The 22,012-nt window shown below is 45.0% G+C and overlaps 1 protein-coding gene across 6 annotated transcripts in view; it reads left to right on the forward strand.

The window, feature by feature from the left end:
• Positions 1 to 22,012, forward strand: part of LOC143785632 (ankyrin repeat and fibronectin type-III domain-containing protein 1-like) — a 269,138-nt gene that overhangs the window by 219,044 nt on the left and 28,082 nt on the right. For all 6 annotated transcript variants that reach the window (XM_077274664.1, XM_077274662.1, XM_077274660.1 and 3 more), the window contains 8 exons: positions 2,411 to 2,508; positions 8,507 to 8,597; positions 9,688 to 9,795; positions 9,981 to 10,080; positions 10,741 to 10,873; positions 10,950 to 11,069; positions 12,816 to 13,031; positions 14,326 to 14,492. In XM_077274664.1, coding sequence (XP_077130779.1) covers positions 2,411 to 2,508; positions 8,507 to 8,597; positions 9,688 to 9,795; positions 9,981 to 10,080; positions 10,741 to 10,873; positions 10,950 to 11,069; positions 12,816 to 13,031; positions 14,326 to 14,492 — 1,033 coding nt within the window. The remainder of the gene's footprint in view (positions 1 to 2,410; positions 2,509 to 8,506; positions 8,598 to 9,687; positions 9,796 to 9,980; positions 10,081 to 10,740; positions 10,874 to 10,949; positions 11,070 to 12,815; positions 13,032 to 14,325; positions 14,493 to 22,012) is intronic.

The raw sequence follows: 22,012 nt of genomic DNA on the forward strand, positions 1-22,012 counted from the left end.
AAAAACTTGGGGGCTAAAAAATCTTTATTGTTAAAAAATATATATTTTTTATTTTCACGACTCTGCATTATAAACTTCTGTGATGCACTTGGGCATTCAAAGTTCTCACTACACATCTAGATAAGTTCCATGGGGGGTCTAGTTTCCAAAATGGGGTCACTTTTGGGGGGTTTCTGCTGTTTAGGCACATCAGGGGCTCTCCAAACGCGACATGGCGTCCGATCTCAATTCCAGTCAATTTTGCATTGAAAAGTCAAATGGCGCTCCTTTGCTTCCGAGCTCAGCCATGCGCCCAAACAGTGGTTTACCCCCACATATAGGGTGTCGGCGTACTCAAGACAAATTGTACAACAGCTTCTGGGGTCCATTTTCTCCTGTTACCCTTGGTAAAATAAAAATTTGGAGGCAAAAAGATCATTTTTGTAGAAAAAATGCGATTTTTTTATTTTCACGGCTCTACGTTATAAACTTCTGTGAAGCACCTGGGGGTTTAAAGTGCTCACCACACATCTAGATAAGTTCCTTAAGGAGTCTAGTTTCCAAAATGGTGTCATATGTGGGGGGTCTCTACTGTTTAGGCACATCAGCGGCTCTCCAAACGTGACATGGCGTCCGATCTCAATTCCAGCCAATTCTACATTGAAAAAGTAAAACGACACTCCTTCTCTTCCAAGCTCTGCGGTGCGCCCAAACAGTGGTTTACCCCCAATATATGGGGTATCAACGTACTCAGACCACAAAAGTTGTTGTGTAATTTCTCCTAATTTCTCCTGTTACCCTTGTGAAAATAAAAATTTGGGGGCAAAAAGATCATTTTTGTAGAAAAAATGAGATTTTTTATTTTCACGGCTCTACGTTATAAACTTCTGTGAAGCACTTGGGGGTTCAAAGTGCTCACCACACATCTAGATAAGTTCCTTAAGGGGTCTAGTTTCCAAAATGGTATCACTTGTGGGGGGTTTCCACTGTTTAGGCACATCAGGGACTCTCCAAACGCGACATGGCATCCGATCTCAATTCCAGCCAATTCTGCATTGAAAAAGTCAAACGGTGCTCCTTCAATTCCAAGCTCTGCGGTGCGCCCAAACAGTGGTTTACCTCCACATATGGGGTATCGACGTACTCAGGAGAAATTGCACAACAACTTTTGTGGTCTAATTTCTCCTGTTACCCTTGTGAAAATAAGAATTTGTGGGCGAAAAAATCATTTTTGTGAAAACAAATGCGATTTTTTATTTTCACGGCTCTACGTTATAAACTTCTGTGAAGCACTTGGGGGTTCAAAGTGCTCACCACACATCTAGATAAGTTCCTTGGGGGGTCTAGTTTCCAAAATGGTGTCACTTGTGGGCGGTTTCCACTGTTTAGGCACATCAGGGACTCTCCAAACGCGACATGGCGTCCGATCTCAATTCCAGCCAATTCTGCATTGAAACAGTCAAACGGTGCTCCTTCACTTCCAAGCTCTGCGGTGCGCCCAAACAGTGGTTTACCTCCACATATGGGGTATCGGTGTACTCAGGAAAAATTGCACAACAAAATTTGTGGTTAAATTTCTGTTTTTACACTTGTGAAAATTAAAAAAAATGGTTCTGAAGTAAAATGTTTGCAAAAAAAAGTAAAATGTTCATTTTTTTCTTCCACATTGTTTTAGTTCCTGTGAAGTACGTAAAGGGTTAATAAACTTCTTGAATGTGGTTTTGAGCAGCTTGAGGGGTGCAGTTTTTAGAATGGTGTCACACTTGGTTATTTTCTATCATATAGACCCCTCAAAATCACTTCAAAGGTGATGTGGTCCCTAAAAAAAACATGGTGTTGTAAAAATGAGAAATTGCTGGTCAACTTTTAACCCTTATCACTCCCTAACAAAAAAAAAAATTGTTTCCAAAATTGTGCTGATGTAAAGTAGACATGTGAGAAATGTTATTTATTAACTATTTTTTGTGACATATCTCTCTGATTTAAGGGCATAAAAATACAAAGTTTGAAAATTGCAAAATTTTAAAAATTTTCGCCATATTTCCATTTTTTTCATAAATAATCGCAAGTAATATCGAAGAAATGTTACCACTAACTTGAAGTACAACATGTCATGAAAAAACAATCTCAGAATCAGCGGGATCCGATAAAGCGTTCCAGAGTTATAACCTCATAAAGTGACACTGGTCAGAATTGTAAAAATTGGCTCGGTCATTAAGTACCAAATTGGCTCTGTCACTAAGGGGTTAACAAACGGTAAACTGTAAAAGTGTTTGTTTTTACACTTCTCTGTGAAGATGGGAATATCCCGTTTATATCCCTGGTGGTCTAGAGTGTTTTACTGGTCAATACCAGTTGGTGTAGGATGGTGGTAGTTAGTGCCGGTGGTTTGTAGATACTGTGTATATATTTATTTTTTGTTGTTTTATAGTGGAATGGAGTTTGTCATCCTCGTTCTCTCCGAACGTGGGAGAAGTCGTCATCGAGAAGCTGAGAAACTTACAGTTCAACATCCGGGGTCTTGTTTCAGTAAGAATTGTTTTACACAGCTACACTGAATATATGATGAAACAGAATGTGTGTTTTATCCCTAAGTTATTTACAGAAGTTTTCTACTTTTTCGTTTTAATTCATCACCATTTCCAAAAACCCTGTCTGCTGTCATAATAAAAAAGGTTTCCATTCACACTTTCAAGCCTGGAAGCCCATTCTGATTTTTTTTTTTCCCAGTTCACACAGCTGTAGTTTTGTATCAGTGTGTAAGAGAGTGATACATTATAACAAGCTCATCAGCTGTTGAGTTTTAATCCCCTGAATCTGTTTCCATTCACTGACTGCTAGAAAATCATGTGAATGGTGAGAATATTTCTTCATTTTCAAAGACTATTTTAGGAGACGGTTCCCCAAGTGGAGACTCGCCAGCATTTGTAAAACCAAAACTTCTTACCTGCTATGCTGGGAGTTGTAGTTTTGCAACAGCTGCATACCCTGTGTGTTAATGAAAGGCTATTGTTTTTTTCCCTGTGCATGGAGGGTATAAGTCTTCCCCTAAGCCGTAGCCATTATACTGGTGATAATGAACGGCCCAGCGTATCTTTGGCAGAGCCGCCTTGTCTGGTGGCGCAGCCTTCTCCTGGCTAGACGGTGGTGGAGCAGATGGGCCATAGACAATGCAGCAGGTGAATGCACATTTGCAAAGCAAGTTTCTGGGCCTGGGAAATAATGATCAAATTCCTAATTACGTCTCTTGCAAATTCCCTATCCTCTTCCATGTACAGATAATATTAGGTCCTTGACTCAGGCGTCTCCTACAAGTGTCTGTCATTCCTCCCACCCTTTATCCCAATGCTCATAATAAATCAGGACTTGGCCTCCCGCCACCTACTCAGATCAAAACCCTCTCACCAGCTCCATAGCTAATTGGAGAACAGGAGCTGTGACTCCACTCCGTCACCTTCTCTATCTCTGGGGCTCAACCCCTACAGCGAACAAGGTCACAGGCTGGTCGGGGGCGGTGAGCCCTGCTGTTTTATCTCTCTGAGAACTGGCATGACAGCTGTATCTGCATCCCCAGCCATGATTCCCCAAACCACTGCGGCCACCTCAGCATTGTGCCTGCACTGGGATCCTGAGCCCCCCCATACACATCAGACTAACAGGCCTACACTGGGATCCTTAGCCCCCTCATACACATCAGACTAACGTGCCTACACTGGGATCCTGAGTCCCCCATACACATCAGACTAACAAGCCTGCACTGGGATCCTGAGCCCCCTCATACACATCAGACTAACAAGCCTGCACTGGGATCCTGAGTCCCCCATACACATCAGACTAACAAGCCTGCACTGGGATCCTGAGCCCCCCATACACATCAGACTAACGTGCCTACACTGGGATCCTGAGCCCCCATACACATCAGACTAACGTGCCTACACTGGGATCCTGAGCCCCCATACACATCAGACTAACGTGCCTACACTGGGATCCTGAACCCCCCATACACATCAGACTAACAAGCCTGCACTGGGATCCTGAGCCCCCTCATACACATCAGACTAACGTGCCTACACTGGGATCCTGAGTCCCCCATACACATCAGACTAACAAGCCTGCACTGGGATCCTGAGCCCCCTCATACACATCAGACTAACGTGCCTACACTGGGATCCTGAGTCCCCCATACACATCAGACTAACAAGCCTGCACTGGGATCCTGAGCCCCCTCATACACATCAGACTAACAAGCCTGCACTGGGATCCTGAGTCCCCCATACACATCAGACTAACAAGCCTGCACTGGGATCCTGAGCCCCCTCATACACATCAGACTAACGTGCCTACACTGGGATCCTGAGCCCCCATACACATCAGACTAACAGGCCTACACTGGGATCCTGAGCCCGCCATACACATCAGACTAACAATCCTGCACTGGGATCCTGAGCCCCTCATACACATCAGACTAATGTGCCTACACTGGGATCCTGAGCCCCCCATACACATCAGACTAACAATCCTGCACTGGGATCCTGAGCCCCCCATACACATCAGACTAACAATCCTGCACTGGGATCCAGAGCCCCCCATACACATCAGACTAATGTGCTTACACTGGGATCCTGAGCCCCCCATACACATCAGACTAACAAGCCTGCACTGGGATCCTGAGCCCCCCATACACATCAGACTAATAACATGCCTACACTGGGATCCTGAGCCCCCCATACACATCAGACTAATAACGTGCCTGCACTGGGATCCTGAGCCCCCTCATACACATCAGACTAACGTGCCTACACTGGGATCCTGAGCCCCCCATACACATCAGACTAACAAGCCTGCACTGGGATCCTGAGCCCCCCATACACATCAGACTAATAACGTGCCTACACTGGGATCCTGAGCCCTCATACACATCAGACTAATAACATGCCTACACTGGGATCCTGAGCCCCCATACACATCAGACTAACGTGCCTACACTGGGATCCTGAGCCCCCTCATACACATCAGACTAACGTGCCTACACTGGGATCCTGAACCCCCCATACACATCAGACTAACAAGCCTGCACTGGGATCCTGAGCCCCCCATACACATCAGACTAACAAGCCTGCACTGGGATCCTGAGCCCCCCATACACATCAGACTAACGTGCCTACACTGGGATCCTGAGCCCCCCCATACACATCAGACTAACGTGCCTACACTGAGATCCTGAGCCCCCCATACACACCAGACCAATAACATGCCTACACTGGGATCCTGAGCCCCCCATACACATCAGACTAACAAGCCTGCACTGGGATCCTGAGCCCCCCATAAACACATCAGACTAACGTGCCTACACTGGGATCCTGAGCCCCCTCATACACATCAGACTAACGTGCCTACACTGGGATCCTTAACCCCCCATACACATCAGACTAACAAGCCTGCACTGGGATCCTGAGCCCCCCATACACATCAGACTAACAAGCCTGCACTGGGATCCTGAGCCCCCCATACACATCAGACTAACGTGCCTACACTGGGATCCTGAGCCCCCCATACACATCAGACTAACGTGCCTACACTGAGATCCTGAGCCCCCCATACACACCAGACCAATAACGTGCCTACACTGGGATCCTGAGCCCCCATACACATCAGACTAACAAGCCTGCACTGGGATCCTGAGCCCCCTATACACATCAGACTAACGTGCCTACACTGGGATCCTGAGCCCCCTCATACACATCAGACTAACGTGCCTACACTGGGATCCTGAACCCCCCATACACATCAGACTAACAAGCCTGCACTGGGATCCTGAGCCCCCCATACACATCAGACTAACGTGCCTACACTGGGATCCTGAGCCCCCCATACACATCAGACTAACAAGCCTGCACTGGGATCCTGAGCCCCCCATACACATAAGACTAATAACATGCCTACACTGGGATCCTGAGCCCTCATACACATCAGACTAATAACGTGCCTGCACTGGGATCCTGAGCCCCCTCATACGCATCAGACTAACGTGCCTACACCGGGATCCTGAACCCCCCATACACATCAGACTAACAAGCCTGCACTGGGATCATGAGCCCCCCATACACATCAGACTAACAAGCCTGCACTGGGATCCTGAGCCCCCCATACACATCAGACTAACGTGCCTACACTGGGATCCTGAGCCCCCCATACACATCAGACTAACGTGCCTACACTGGGATCCTGAGCCCCCCATACACACCAGACCAATAACGTGCCTACACTGGGATCCTGAGCCCCCATACACATCAGACTAACAAGCCTGCACTGGGATCCTGAGCCCCCCATACACATCAGACTAATAACGAGCCTACACTGGGATCCTGAGCCCCCATACACATCAGACTAACGTGCCTACACTGGGATCCTGAGCCCCCATAGACATCAGACTAACCTGCCTACACTGGGATCCTGAGCCCCCATACACATCAGACTAACGTGCCTACACTGGGATCCTGAGCCCCCCCATACACATCAGACTAATGTGCCTACACTGGGATCCTGGGCCCCCCATACACATCAGACTAATAACGTACCTACACTGGGATCCTGAGCCCCCATACACACCAGACTAACGTGCCTACACTGGGATCCTGAGCCCCCCATACACATCAGACTAACGTGCCTACACTGGGATCCTGAGCCCCCCATACACATCAGACTAATGTGCCTACACTGAGATCCTGAGCCCCCATACACATCAGACTAACAAGCCTGCACTGGGATCCTGAGCCCCCATACACATCAGACTAACAAGCCTGCACTGGGATCCTGAGCCCCCCATACACATCATACTAACGTGCCTACACTGGGATCCTGAGCCCCCCATACACATCAGACTAACAAGCCTGCACTGGGATCCTGAGCCCCCCATACACATCAGACTAATGTGCCTACACTGGGATCCTGAGCCCCCCATACACATCATACTAACGTGCCTACACTGGGATCCTGAGCCCCCCATACACACCAGACCAATAACATGCCTACACTGGGATCCTGAGCCCCCCATACACACCAGACCAATAACGTGCCTACACTGGGATCCTGAACCCCCCATACACATCAGACTAATGTGCCTTTACTGAGATCCTGAGCCCCCCATACACATCAGACTAATGTGCCTTTACTGAGATCCTGAGCCCCCCATACACATCAGACTAATGTGCCTTTACTGAGATCCTGAGCCCCCCATACACATCAGACTAATGTGCCTTTACTGAGATCCTGAGCCCCCATACACATCAGACTAGTGTGCCTTTACTGAGATTCTGAGTTGCCCATACACATCAGTCTAACGTGCCTACACTGGGATCCTGAGCCCCCCCATACACATCAGACTAATGTGCCTACACTGGGATCCTGAGCCCCCCATACACATCAGACTAATGTGCCTACACTGGGATCCCGAGCCCCCCATACTCATCAGACTAATGTGCTTACACTGGGATCCTGAGCCCCCCCATACACATCAGACTAATGTGCCTACACTGGGATCCTGAGCCCCCCATACACATCAGACTAATGTGCTTACACTGGGATCCTGAGCCCCCCATACACATCAGACTAATGTGCCTACACTGGGATCCTGAGCCCCCCATACACATCAGTCTAACGTGCCTACACTGGGATCCTGAGCCCCCCATACACATCAGTCTAACGTGCCTACACTGGGATCCTGAGCCCCCCATACACATGTCTAATGTGCCTACACTGAGATCCTGAGGCCCCCCCATACACATCAGACTGCAGAGATTAACACTGAAACGTTTCTCAGCTGTGATAAGGCAGGTGTGACATTCCGGATGTTGGCGTGCCTTACACAACACAATTCCATTGATTCCTGGCTCACATTACATAGGAGCGGACTGCGGACAGTACTGGAGCTCAATGACAATCATAGAGGCAGCTGATGTCCTCCACATGTGATTCCTGCACTGCTCCTCTGCTATTCCTCCTGGAAATGTAGGAATAAATTTAACGACTGTATGTTAGGGCAGGCGCAGACGACCCTGTATCCTCTCATCCGACAGAATTGGGTCGATTATACAAATCACACTCTGATCAAACTGTGATCAAACTCTGATCCGATTCTCTCAGATGAGGGTAAGATGGAGAAAAACATTATGCCAAGGGCACACGTACTGGAAATGGGCAGTCCTGATCTGTAACCAAACCAATGGCTAAACACTGTCCTCCGACCATAATCGTATCCAATCCGAGATCATGAGATTGTGGTCAGGGATGGAAGTAGAACTGCGCTGGTAATCCGGACAGAAATGTGGGGCTAGCCGGGTCGGCAACAGTGGGTCACCAGGCAAGGAGACTGAGCACATGGGAGCACGTCCGGCGATCAGAGGGTGGATCCAAATGTCTTCTGTGGCTTCTTACTGGTTCTGCTGGGCAATACGATGCCGTACGTGGCACATGTGACCCTACATGTGTATATGTGCGTGAAGCTTCTAATATATATGATTGTTCACAGGGCACAATATATTATGTCCAGGTTTCTGCGTATAATATGAAAGGTTGGGGGTCTCCGCAGACGTCGCTCCCAGCGTTTGCCATCCCATCCAGTAAGTGTATCACATTCTCACAGCACCTCGTATACATGGTATTATTCTTCTATATCGCTTCTAGAGAGACCAGTATAAATAGCTGTATAAATGTATAATCACTATGGTATGTACTGTGTCTGACAAAGTGGGGTTAGAAGCGCAATGGACTATTGTCATGGAAAAAGATGGAATCCTATATGCACCGATGTACCGAGGAGGGAGAAGCCGTGCAGTATTTTCAGCCATTTTTGGATTCCTTTTATTTTTTGGCTAGTCTGCTTGTGGATCTGCAGGTTCAGATCTCCCATGCTATTCTCCATGAAGGATACTCTGTCCTCTCACTTTGCCTCAGTTGTGTGGCTTCTCTTCTCCCTCTCTTACGTGGTCCTAGAAGCTAAGATTTCTGGGGGCAAATTCAGTCCTTGGGCATATTTAAAGGGAACCTATCATGTCCAGAACCTCTATTTCCTGCAGATGAACAGCATTTACCTTAAGTCATGTTTATCCGGCTTACTGGAAGCGCATCTACATGGAGAAAATTATGTTTTATTCTCCCTGCAGCCGCTTGCTTCCAGTCACCACTCACTATACTACCGTGAATGAGCTGTAATCGCTCCCTGACATCTTGACGGACAGCCTGCAGTGCAGCATATGTGTGCAGTGTGTCTGCAGGGAAGGCTGTCAATCAAAGTGCCAGGGAGTGGTCACAGCTGAGAGATGATCGAAGGTTCTCCCTGCCCTGCTCCAATGACTGAAAGTGAGCAGCTACAGGGAGAATAAAACATATTTTCTTCTCCAGTAATCTGGCAACTCAGGATTTAAACTCTTATCTTCTCACACATTACCAATATATCTGCAGATAAATTGCATTTCTGGATGTGACAGGTTCTACGATTACCTGCCATATGCTGGTATTACATGTGTTCTTCCATTTTGTGGCTAGAGCTTGTATGCGTACCTATGTGTTTCTATTTGCAAAATTACTTTATCATGTATCCCCCAATACATATAATTGTTGAAGGGTATAAATAGATATAAAGAACATATATATGTGACAGCCTGGGCCGAGAAATGAAAGCATCAATATTTTCCCATTGCTGTTCTCTAGATTGGCGCGAGTACGATGGTCGGCCACCGAGAAGAAGGGGCCAGGCAGAAGCCCTAGATCTTCTGCTCAGTCAGGTGAAGACCGGTCACCAGCATTGTGTGTGCCATGGTAAGATGCCATCACCATCTATATAGGCAAATCAATAACGGACATAGCCGTGTGTGAGAGATTGTCTATGGTGCCTGACAATACGGCATTGAGCAGTGGTCTCTTAGGGGGTGGTCTAAAGAGAGCTTGGATAAGGCGGTCTTTCATTGTATTACTGTTATATTCAGATATCATTTCTATTCCAGAGCCATTCAAGAACCAGCCACAGAGCAGAAAACATTCGGTGTCAAAAAGCTTGAAACATCTTTTCCATCCGAGTAGCAAGTTTCTAAAAGGCCTCAGGAGGTATTGTACAAGGGGACACCACGGCTGGTCCGTCGCCTGTTTGATGTTATCGAACGGTGCATTCCAGTGGTGTTTTGTGGTTTCCATCGGCAGTACAGCATACATCCCAACATATAGCTCCGAGCTGGACAGTGGAGCAAGATATGGGGTCTACAGAGGGTAGTGCCTGATCATAGAATAGGTCGTGGCTGGAAAACAACAATGTAGGGGTTGACTTAACAACAAGCCAAAAGTGTAGGGAATCTGTCAACTTTGCACATGTAGTCCAATCTGTGGACAGCACGGACCAGAGAAGTAGAAACTGGGCGGAATGATATATACGTTTATAGGAAAAGATTCAGTATAACTGGTATTGTGTTCATTGAGTCCAATGGGCGGTCCTACCAGTGACTGACAGCTCTCTGTCAGACTTCCCTGTTTGACTGTCCATGCAAAGCTGTCAATCACTACTAGCATGTAAACATCAGGGGTTGTTGGTCTTCACTGTATGACTGCAGGCAATCCCTGGTGTTTGTATGTGTATGAGCCAAGTGGGCGGTCCTATTCAATGAATACATAGCAAGCTTTACTGAAACTTTTCCCACCTGATCAGCTCGTCCTGCTCTGTAGCCTCTTGCCTACAGGTTCCCTTTTTTTGAGATGTTTCTGTTCCATTTCCAGGGGTCTGTATTTGGCGTCCATATTTTATAAGGATGACAATATTCTAGTGACTCATGAAGACCAGATCCCGGTGGTGGAGATAGATGACTCCTACTCCTGCCTCCTCATGCAGGACTTCCTGTGGTTCACTAAGGTGAGATCTGTGGCCACGTGTGGCAGTGGTAAATGGTTCCACAATACTAAAGACCCTGCATTGCTTCCCCCTCTAGGTGTCCTGTATGTGGGACGACATCTTGTGGCTACGACAGTGCGTCACGGTGTCACAATCCTCCTGCTCTTGCATTCTTCAAACCCGCTTTAAAATGCTGCTAGCCGTGTCACAGATGCAGGTATGAAGCCGAGTGTCATCCTGTCACCGTCCATGATTAGATCGATGAGTTCCAGGGACACGGTATTCATTTAGACGAGGATCCAATGTGGCTTGGAGTCGCCGCTATTGCAAAAGGATTCAAAGTTTCTCTATGGGATACAAAGTTGCAATCGACCTGGTAAAAATCTCAAAAAAGCTGAAGTCGCCGTTTACCCCGAATCACAGGCGGCTCCATGTTGTCGGGGAGTCGGAGCTTTATATTTTTCTTCTTTAAGCTGATTCCAGTCTCCAATTTGTGATCCTTGTCCTGATTATACCGTGGATACTACTATTATTGTTATGAGGCCGCACTTGTCACACCCGACATCTGTACAATGTCCGCAGGCAATTACCCTGGAGCCATTTAGCTCCCAGAGGATTCTCTGCACTGGATATGAATGCAGCCTCTTCCATATTTATGTAAATGTTTGCTCTCAATGAATGAAAGCAAAGTTGCTGAACATCATCTAGGCCGTATTTACAGTCCTTGCTTATTGGCGAGCATTGCGTCCAACATAGGTGAGCACGGTTTACAGCGGAGGTGAGCACGATGTACAGCATAATTGAGTACAGCATAGGTGAGAACCATGTACAGTGTAGGTGAGCACGGTTTACAGTGTAGGTGAGGACCGTGTACCACGCAGGTGAGCCATGGCCACTTACCACTCTGTGAATACCAGCCCCTAGCTGTCTGCTTTAGCTTGGCTGGTTGTCAAAAATGAGTGGGACCCCACAACTTTTTTTTTTTCATTATTTACTAAATAATGAAAAAAAAACCGGCATGGGGACCCCTCTATTCTTGATAACCAGTTTTGCTAACGCAGACACCTGAGGGTTGCAGCCCGCATCTGTCAGTATTGCCTGGCTGGATATCAGTAATACAGGTGAATCCATGCTGGAGCGCAGGCATCGGCTGATGAATACTCCTATCAGCCACGCCTATTCTCGCTGGCAATAGCAGCAGCAAGCATAAGCTGATGGTAGTAGTCACATCAGTCCTATGCCAGTGACCGGAAGAAAAGTATTTACCTCCGGTCACAGCTGCTCATCTCTCCGACCGGCGGTAATGATTTTACTGTCGATCAGAGGCAGTGTTTGCCCTGCTGTCATGCACATGACAGGGTGGCAAACACTGGATGTTCGGGCCCCCTATTCAAGTGAATGGGATCCGGGTTTTGTTACTGTTCTGGTACCTGAACCTAACTTTTTTTTTTTTTTTACATGTTCGGCCAAACCAGAACACCCAGGGGTTCGCGCATCTTCAGTGTTGGCCTACGCCAGGTGCAGTGCCCCCTACCTTGTATGCAGTGCCTCCTTAGTCTGGCCGCAATGCTGACCTACACTGGATGCAGTGCTCGCCTATGCAGGGTGTAATGCTCGCCTATGCAGGGTGTAATGCTTGCCTTTAAGCAAGGTCTGTAAATAAGGTCTATATGGTGTTCCAAAATATTACTTTCATTCATAGAAAGCAGAGATCTTGAAAAAAAAAGTAATCATATATAAAGTATATTAGAAAGTTCCAGAACATTTTGTTATCCAGCGATTGAGCTTTGTTATCCTAAAACCTGAAGAACCCTTTAAATTCCAATGGCGATGAGAAAAATGTCATTGCCATATGCAGGACTGACAGGATGGCAGTGAATCCGCTCCTAGTCATCAGCTGCTGCAGATCTGTCAGATCAGGTGTTACTGTGTGTCATTGTGAGCCTTTGCTCCCCTTCTCCAGGGTCTTTTAGGATTCCAGGACCTGGGACAAGTGTTCTTTGAGCCGATTAAAGATAAACAGGGAAATATTCTGATTGTGACTCTGAAGGAGGTGAAGCTGAGCCAAACGTTGGAGAATGTACGCTGGATACCCGTGTGCAAACTGCAGACTCACAGGAAGTCCGTCTCATCCCCGGACGAGCCCAGCGCCCTGGACGTCCTGCTGATGACACTGCATGTGAGTTGACCTTCTCAGCTTACAGTAGTTGGAGGAAGGAAGTGAGCGAGGTGTGTTATCTCCAGGAATGTGTTCTGATCCGACCTGTCACTCCAAATGCAGAAATGTATCCGTCCAAGAGGCGAATCCAGCTCCGCATTTACAGCAGAGGAAATCAATACATGCAATCAATATTTATCCGTTATATGCACTCGCCCTTTATTCTCTGTTAACTGCGTTAGTGCATCTAAAAAAAAAAAAGCAACTTTATAAAAAATGCTTTGCAAAAAATAATTACCGTAGTACTACAGTTTTGTGTTTCCAGCTGCTTTAATGTAGAGTTGGTGTGAATCGATTTAGCAAGATGCAGGCCACTGGCCACTAGACAGGAGCCCTAAGAGTCACCTGTTCTTTTGATTACCCGCCTGGAGTGACTTCATATTTCCGGCATGACAAATGTGACATGACGCCAGGCTGGCTAATCAAAAGAAGAGCAGATGCCGGGGAGGTAAGAGGCATTTTGGTGGCTCTTGTCCAGTGGCCACAGGTTACCAATATGGCCGATGGTCTGGATCTTGCAAGTCTTTTCGCACCATCTCACATCTGATGCACATTAGTAAGAAGCAGCCAGGTCAGATGGAAGTGTTGCATGCAGAAGACAAGTTGCCCCATAGCTGTGAGGTATATATTGCGCCAGGGTTTGCCACCTAGGTCAGAAGGCTGCTTTTCTTTCCATGACCCTTGGGTGGCTAGTACCTATGCTTGGTATGGTGAATTTGTCCTCGGGCAGGAGGAGACAACTACACAGGGTTTGTTTGTATTCTGTAACTGTGTAACCAGGAGCTAATAAATGGTGATGAGCGAATATACTCGTTACTCGAGATTTCCCGAGCACGCTCAGATGTCCTCCAAGTACTTTTTAGTGCTCGGAGTTTTCATTGCCGCAGCTGAATGATTTACATCTGTTAGCCAGCATAAGTACATGTGGGGGTTGCCTGGTTGCTAGGGAATCCCCACATGTAATCAAGCTGGCTAACAGATGTAAATCATTCAGATGAGGAAAACTAAATGTCCCCTGAGCGTGCTCGGGAAATCTCGAGTAACGAGTATATTCACTCATCACTACTAATAAACTTCATAACTCATGATTTCTGGGGAATGTTATAGAGAAAAAAAAAGTGCTTTATGATGAGCTGTTGGATAAGTTTAGTTCTTGCACTTGACTATGTATGAAGAACTCTACGATGCTGCGATCAATAGTTTTCCGGTTTCCATTAACCCTTGGTGTACTCGGCGACTTCTCTGTACACTCCAGGACAAGTTGGCTTATCACAGAAGAAGCAGCCAAGCTTTGCCCCCTGGCCTGTATTTGGGATATCTGAAGCTGTGCAGTGCCGTAGACCAGATCCGAGTGCTGGTGCCCGATAGATTACCAAATATCCTTTGCCATGTGAAGGTCAGAGCCAACGCGAACGTGTCCAGGTGAGTAGATATGGAAATATGTATATTGTGTGTAGAAGCGGCGCTCAGTCGCTGCTCCAGATCTTGGTAAGCCCAGACCTGTGACATCTTTTTCTGGTTCGATCAGTCTATGATGGATATCATGGACCAACTCACTTTGAGCAGGGGTTAGGTGGGCCGTTGGGAAGCACAGTCACAAATGAGCCCCCTACATAACCTACACTTAGCTTCACAAGCCCTGAGCAGGATCACTCGGGGGGACCATGGGCCTCCCATGTCTCTGACACCCGCCCGGGATTGCCTGCTGCAGATCTCCATCCTGACTTCATGGCCAGATCCCAGTCTTGTTCTTTTGGAAGTATTGAAGACCCCTGAATTTGCCCTTTCTTGTAAAGAAGTGACTAAAACTCTTGCATTTTTCGAAATGTTGTCAACAAAATGTTACGTATGTTTTATTTATTTTCAGATAGTAAAACAAAAGTTAATTCTAAATAATTGGGTTGAGGAGAGGTGGCGGTCAGTAATCTTTTCTTATCCCATGCTTGGCTCACACCTCTGGAGGCAGTTTATCTTGAATAAGAAAAAAAAGGATCAGGCATGTTGAAATCCAACATGCCTAATCATTCTTTTCCACAAAATCTGCTGTTGGGAAAGTTATCACACTTACCAGGTCCATTTGAGGTTCTTCTTATTTGTATGGCCACCTTAAAGTAGGGGGGAATCTGCGCCACTCACTTCCACCTGAGAAAGTTAGTGACCTTTATCTGCACACACCTTCCGGGACGGGTCCATTATACCCGGTCTTCGTGCACACATCCTGGCAGCCACATTGGTGTTCATCAACTTCTGTGTTGCCGGACAATCCCTTTTTATCTCTTGGATGTTTTCTCAGATGCCACCATATTCGTAGTCGCATACATCGCTTACAAGTCAGGAGTATTTGCCATTTTTAGCTCTCTGAACTTTAACAAGAACCTTGGTGTTTTGTGTTTTTTCATGGAAGTGAATCTTAGAAGAAATATTTGTGGTTCGCGTTGTGCAGCCTTTACACAGAGCCCATGCAGCAGTGCCAACAATAAGAGATGTGTCCTAACATTTCAATACATTTCCAAATATTTGTCTTCATATTATTGGAGTTGGGATCCTGCTTCCTGCATGCGGTGGACGTATGTAAACATTTATTGGAAGAGTCATTGTAAACGTTTAGAGAGAAAGTGATGGTCCGCAGAACGTTCTGGTCAGGAAGGTGGCGTCTTCTCCAAAATAGATAAAATACTTCAGCTCCTCTCGGTGATACACTGGAGCCTTGTTACTGTAACCAGAGACGCTTCTTATTTTTGCTCATGTAAACAAAGTGGTGATCGGCCATTCTGGTTTTCCAGCAAATCTTCTATTTCTATATTCCAATGAGGCGCTTTATGTCAGTAGTAATAATTACCCCGCCGCCGCTGTCTTTAGTGTGTTTTGCAGGATGTATGAGATCCTGTTGCCTACAAACCGCACAACTTCCTATATCGGTGACCACCATTGCAGAATATGTGAGCTTTTAAAGGGCTTGTTCTACAATTACAATACTATGCCCATGTCTGAACTCTCTCCTGCAACCTCTGCGCTTTCACTGCAGCTGGTGCTGGAGGAGGCCGGCGTAGTTCTGTGTTACATTAGTCTGGCTGGGACTTATGGTTCTGCCCAGATAGGAAGTCTCTATCTTGCTACAGGTTTATTATCTGCTGTAATCAGCTTTCCGTTGTGAGTCTTAGTCAGGACCAGTCCCTATTTAACCCTCAGCAGCTACTTGTAGCTGCCAGTCATAGCTTATTCTACCCTGGTTTGTTGCTGTGTCTAGCCCTTGTTTTTCTATTCACACGCCTCACAATTCTGTCCCTGATTTTTACCTCAACTTATCTCTGCCAGCTTGCTCCACCAGCCAGCAGCCACTCCGTGGACTTGACCCAGGAGGCCATGCTTAAGTTCAGATCTTCTATGGATTAAAGAGTGAAGATCGGGGTTACTCTTTGCCCTGCTAAGCAGGGTGGCTTGTGCAATGCCTATCTGCAGAAGCCCTTTTAAGAGCTACCAAAAACAGAATTTCATAACATACAACTTGTCACCTCTCCACAAGATAGGTGATGAGTATCAAATTGCTGTAATTCTCGCTGACGCTCCATTGGAATTGAATGAGATAGATAAAATTGCTCATGGCTGTCTTTGTCAACCCCCTAGACAATGAGTGGAGCATCTGTGCACAGGCATGATCACTGCTTCCTTCATTTGAGGAGTGCAGGACCCATCTTCATGATCTGTGGTAGAGGATATGTTTTAATTAAGGGCTTATATAGGGTTTTCCTACATCCGATGGGTCTGTACCGTGGAGCTGTAGAGCTTCTATAGACCCCCAATACAATATGGGCAGTATTATGCCTTGTACATGAGACCTACAAGTTACTGAATATATAATGCAATTCAGACAATTAAAAAGGAGGAAAAAAGATGATGGTAAATGATGATATTAAAAGAGATCCACGTTTTATAAAGTAGCTCACAATATTGAAAAAATAAATAAATAAATTGTACCGTTCAGCTCCCCAACCCACTGCAATCCTGTGCCTACAGTTCCCTGTAAGTGAATTTCATGAGGCTGGAAAACCCATTTAAAGGAAACCTATCAGGAGGATTAAACTAATAAAACTAGTGATGTGGCCGAAGAAAAAGATCATAGGAAAACAATACAAATTACACCATTTCTGTAATAATCGGATGTACCTGTGCAGGGTAATCGAGCTTTAAAAACACATGCAAATTAGCCTGGAAGTGCATAGGGGGTGTGCTGCTGCACTTGATACATTGACACGCCCACAATACACTAGCATGCTAATTTACATGTGGCTTCAAAGCTCGATCTCATTAGTACATTTTTGCTGACAAATTTTAGGTTTTGGAAAGGATTATGCCAGGTAGACTTTAAGAACTTGCCTCCCTTTTTTGTTTGAGGCACAGCGCCACTTTTGTGCAGGGGCTGTGTTTGGTATTGCATCTGACTTGGCTTGGATGGGACTGACCTCTAATTTTATGGATAGAAATGGCGCTGTTGTAGAAAAAGAAAACAATAGACCCATTTTTGCAGAACCTTATAACATTGAAGTGTTTTTTTTTCACTTTAAACTATTAACACAAGGTAAAAAAGAGAAATTTGGGTTTCACTTCTTTTTTTTTGTTGTTGTTGCTAAGCTTAATGCTGGCTATATCGGTCCATGTTCATGTGTGCCTCTATTTATATCTATATCTGACAGTAATGTAATGAGAGCTCTCCGTTACACTCAGTTATGAAAGCCGCGCATTGCTGTCTATCAATATTTACTTTAGCGCGGCGCTGGGTCAGGATTCCGGCGACTCCTGGACCGGAGTAATGGTGGACCGACACGCGCCCAGGAGGCGGCACCGATACCTGCAGATAACGGGACTAATCTCAGTCATTGAAAAAAATCTAAATTACTTGTAAATTGAGAAAGAGGGGTATAATACCAGGACACTTCCGATAGTGAGCCCCGCTCTGGGCACTCACTGATCCGCATTGACTCACCAGTGTGCTTCTATTTAAAGCTCCATATGATCGGAGCAGCTTAGCCGGGTCCTGGAAAGCTCAGGTTCTTGCTAGTGATGGCTTTCTCCACACTGGGATACATTTCATCGTGCATTCAGCTGTCTCCTGCATTCAGCTCCAGGAATGACGGACATAGGCGGCTCAAATACAATACAAGCCCCGGCCTTTGCTTATACGGGGGTCATCCATCTTATTTTTCGTGAATATACTCCTTTAACTCAATTTTTTTTTCTAAATGGGACTAAAATTTACCTGCTTGTTAAGTTCATAATATATCTATATTGCAGTATTAATTAATTTTTTTCATACAGAGCTCCGAATTCCCTTCATAAACAAAGTGAAATCAGAAAAAAAAAATCTGTCTTTCTGCAGTCACCACTAGGGGGAGCATAGGAGCTTATAGCAAACTGTTTATTCATAGGACTCAATAATAAATCTGTATGCAGTGAGCTCCCTCTAGTGGTGACTGCAAGTTGACTGCATTATATGATTGTAAGGGAACATCATCCAAGTTTGTATTAGTAAACTAATTGCCCTCTCTATTTTTGGGCATATATAGTGGACCTGACACTTGCTATAAATATGTATTTTTTTTACCTGATGTAATTGTACCTATTCTCCTAAATTTGGTGTTATTATTTGTTCCTGTGTCTCTCCGTTCCTGAGATATGGCCTCTTCTTCCTTGTAAATACATCTATTATTTTGAGGGTGTGGTCTTCAAGAAAACAATAGAAAAGAGTTGAGGACTATACCAAATGAATGTCCATCTTTAACACATTTTTTATCTGAACAGAATTAAAACTCTGTGCTGATTAATTTTATAACATAGCTTTATTACAGTCACAGTTATCTTTATTTTCAGAAATAGAGCTCCAAATCCCCTGCAAGGACATGAGTAAAATCATGTCTGCCTGTAGTCACCACTAGGGGGAGCTCAGGAGTTTATTGTAAACTATTGAGGCAATAAACGCAATAATAAAACAGTATGCAGTGAGCTCCCCCTAGTGGTGACTGCAGAAAGACAGTGCCACATTCTTAAAACTTAATTTTTACTATGTCCATAAAAATATTCAATGAACTAAGCAGAAGAGATCTATGTCATAATAAAACATTGGAAAGTTTATTAGAGAACTAGCTGAAAAGCCCGGCGTTGCCTGGGCATAGTAAATATCTGTGGTTAGTTATAGCACCTCACTTCTCTGATTTTCCCATCACGCCTCTCATTTTCCCCCTCACATCTCTCATTTTCCCCCTCACTCCTCTTATTTTCCCCCTCACTCCTCTCATTCCCCCCTCACACTTGTCATTTCGACCTCACATCTGTCATTTTCCGATCACTCCACTATTTTCCCTCACTCCTCTCATTTTGCACTCACACCTTTTCATTTTCACCTCACACCTCTCATTTTCCCCTCAGTATATACATGTTTGAAAAATATTTAGAATTGAGAGATATACATGATATACATGTTTGTCATCTCCCTTATATATAGTATATACCTGTATGTCATCTCCCCTGTAAATAGTATATACCTGCTGTATGTCATCTCCTCCTGTATATACCTATGTGTCATCTCCTCCTGTATATAGTATATACGTGTGTCATCTCCCCTGTATATAGTATATACCTGTGTCATCTCCTCCTGTATATAGTATATACGTGTGTCATCTCCCCTGTATATAGTATGTACCTGTGTGTCATCTCCTCCTGTATATAGTATATACGTGTGTCATCTCCCCTGTATATAGCATATACCTGTGTCATCTCCTCCTGTATATAGTATGTACGTGTGTCATCTCCCCTGTATATAGTATATACCTGTGTCATCTCCTCCTGTATATAATATATATCTGTGTGTCATCTCCTCCTGTATATACCTGTGTGTCATCTGCTCCTGTATATAGTATATATCTGTGTCATCTCCTCCTGTATATAGTATATACGTGTGTCATCTCCCCTGTATATAGTATATACCTGTGTCATCTCCTCCTGTATATAGTATATACGTGTGTCATCTCCCCTGTATATAGTATATACCTGTGTCATCTCCTCCTGTATATAGTATGTACGTGTGTCATCTCCCCTGTATATAGTATATACCTGTGTCATCTCCTCCTGTATATAGTATGTACTTGTATGTCATCTCCCCTGTATATAGTATATACCTGTGTCATCTCCTCCTGTATATAATATATACCTGTGTCATCTCCTCCTGTATATACCTGTGTGTCATCTGCTCCTGTATATAGTATATATCTGTGTGTCATCTCCCCTGTATACAGTATATACCTGTGTCTTCTCCTCCTGTATATAGTATATATCTGTGTGTCATCTCCTCCTGTATATAGTATATATCTGTGTGTCATCTCCTGCTGTATGTAGTATGTACCTGTGTGTCATCTCCTCCTGTATATAGTATATACCTGTGTGTCATCTCTCCTGTATATAGTATATATCTGTGTGTCATCTCCTCCTGTATATAGTATATACCTGTGTGTCATCTCCCCTGTAAATAGTATATACCTGTGTGTCATCTCCTCCTGTATATAGTATATATCTGTATGTCATCTCCTCCTGTATTAGACCTCGTTCACACGTTATTTGCTCAGTATTTTTACCTCAGTATTTGTAAGCTAAATTGGCAGCCTGATAAATCCCCAGCTAACAGTAAGCCCACCACCTGGCAGTATATATTAGCTCACACATACGCATAGTAGACTGGTCATGTGACTGACAGCTGCCATATTTCCTATATGGTACATTTGTTGCTCTTGTAGCTTGTCTGGTTATTAATCAGATTTTTATTTTTGAAGGATAATACCAGACTTGTGTGTGTTTTAGGGCGAGTTTCATGTGTCAAGTTGTGTGTGTTGAGTTGCATGTGGCGACATGCATGTAGCGACTTTTGTGAGATGAGTTTTGTGTGGCGACATGCGTGTAGCTACTTTTTGTGTGTCGAGTTGCATGTGACAGGATAGTGTAGCAAGTTGTGTGCAGCAAGTTTTGCGCATGGCGAGTTTTGCGCGTGGCGAGTTTTATGTGTGGTGCGTTTTGAGTATGTGCAAGTTTTGTGCGAGGCAACTTTTGCATGTGTTGCAACTTTTGTGCATGTGGCAATTTTTCTGCGTGTGCAAGTTTTGCGTGTGGCGAGTTTTCCATGAGGTGAGTTTTGCACGTGTGGCGAGTTTTGCATGTGGCGAGTTTTGCGCAGTGACTTTTGTGTTTCGACTTTTATGTGGCGAGGTTGGTGTTTGTGTGGTGAAATGTGTGCTGAGGGTGATATACGTGTTCATGCATGTAGTAGTGTGTGGCGCATTTTGTGTGTGTGTTCATATCCCCGTGTGTGGTGAGTATCCCATGTTGGGGCCCCACCTTAGCAACTGTATGGTATATACTCTTTGGCGCCATCGCTCTCACTCTTTAAGTCCCCCTTGTTCACATCTGGCAGCTGTCAATATGCCATCTCCTCCTGGCTGTCAATTTGCCTCCAGCACTTTTCCTTTCACTGTTTCCCCATTATGTAGATAGGGGCAAAATTGTTTGGTGAATTGGAACGTGCAGGGTTAAAATTTTGCCTCACAACATAGCCTATGACGCTCTCGGGGTCCAGACGTGTGACTGTGCAAAATTTAGTGGCTGTAGCTGCGACGGTGCAGATGCCAATTCCGGACATACACACACACATACATACACACATTCAGCTTTATAGATTAGATTATATTAAGACACATGGATAAAAAAATGTCTTGAAACAGGGACATAAACAAGCTGATTATAATTTCTAAATAGACACTGGATAAGAGAAAGGGGGCTCCCAACTCATTAATAATGTGTATTGGACACAGCGTATATGAAAATGGCCCACAAAAGCAAAGAGCTTATAGTCAATCACTGTGCAGCTATGTCAGCAGTGTTGTAGCTCTATAAAAGTTTATATA

The sequence above is a fragment of the Ranitomeya variabilis genome, chromosome 7 (assembly GCF_051348905.1).
Source record: "Ranitomeya variabilis isolate aRanVar5 chromosome 7, aRanVar5.hap1, whole genome shotgun sequence".
NCBI classification, from domain to species: Eukaryota; Metazoa; Chordata; class Amphibia; order Anura; family Dendrobatidae; genus Ranitomeya; species Ranitomeya variabilis.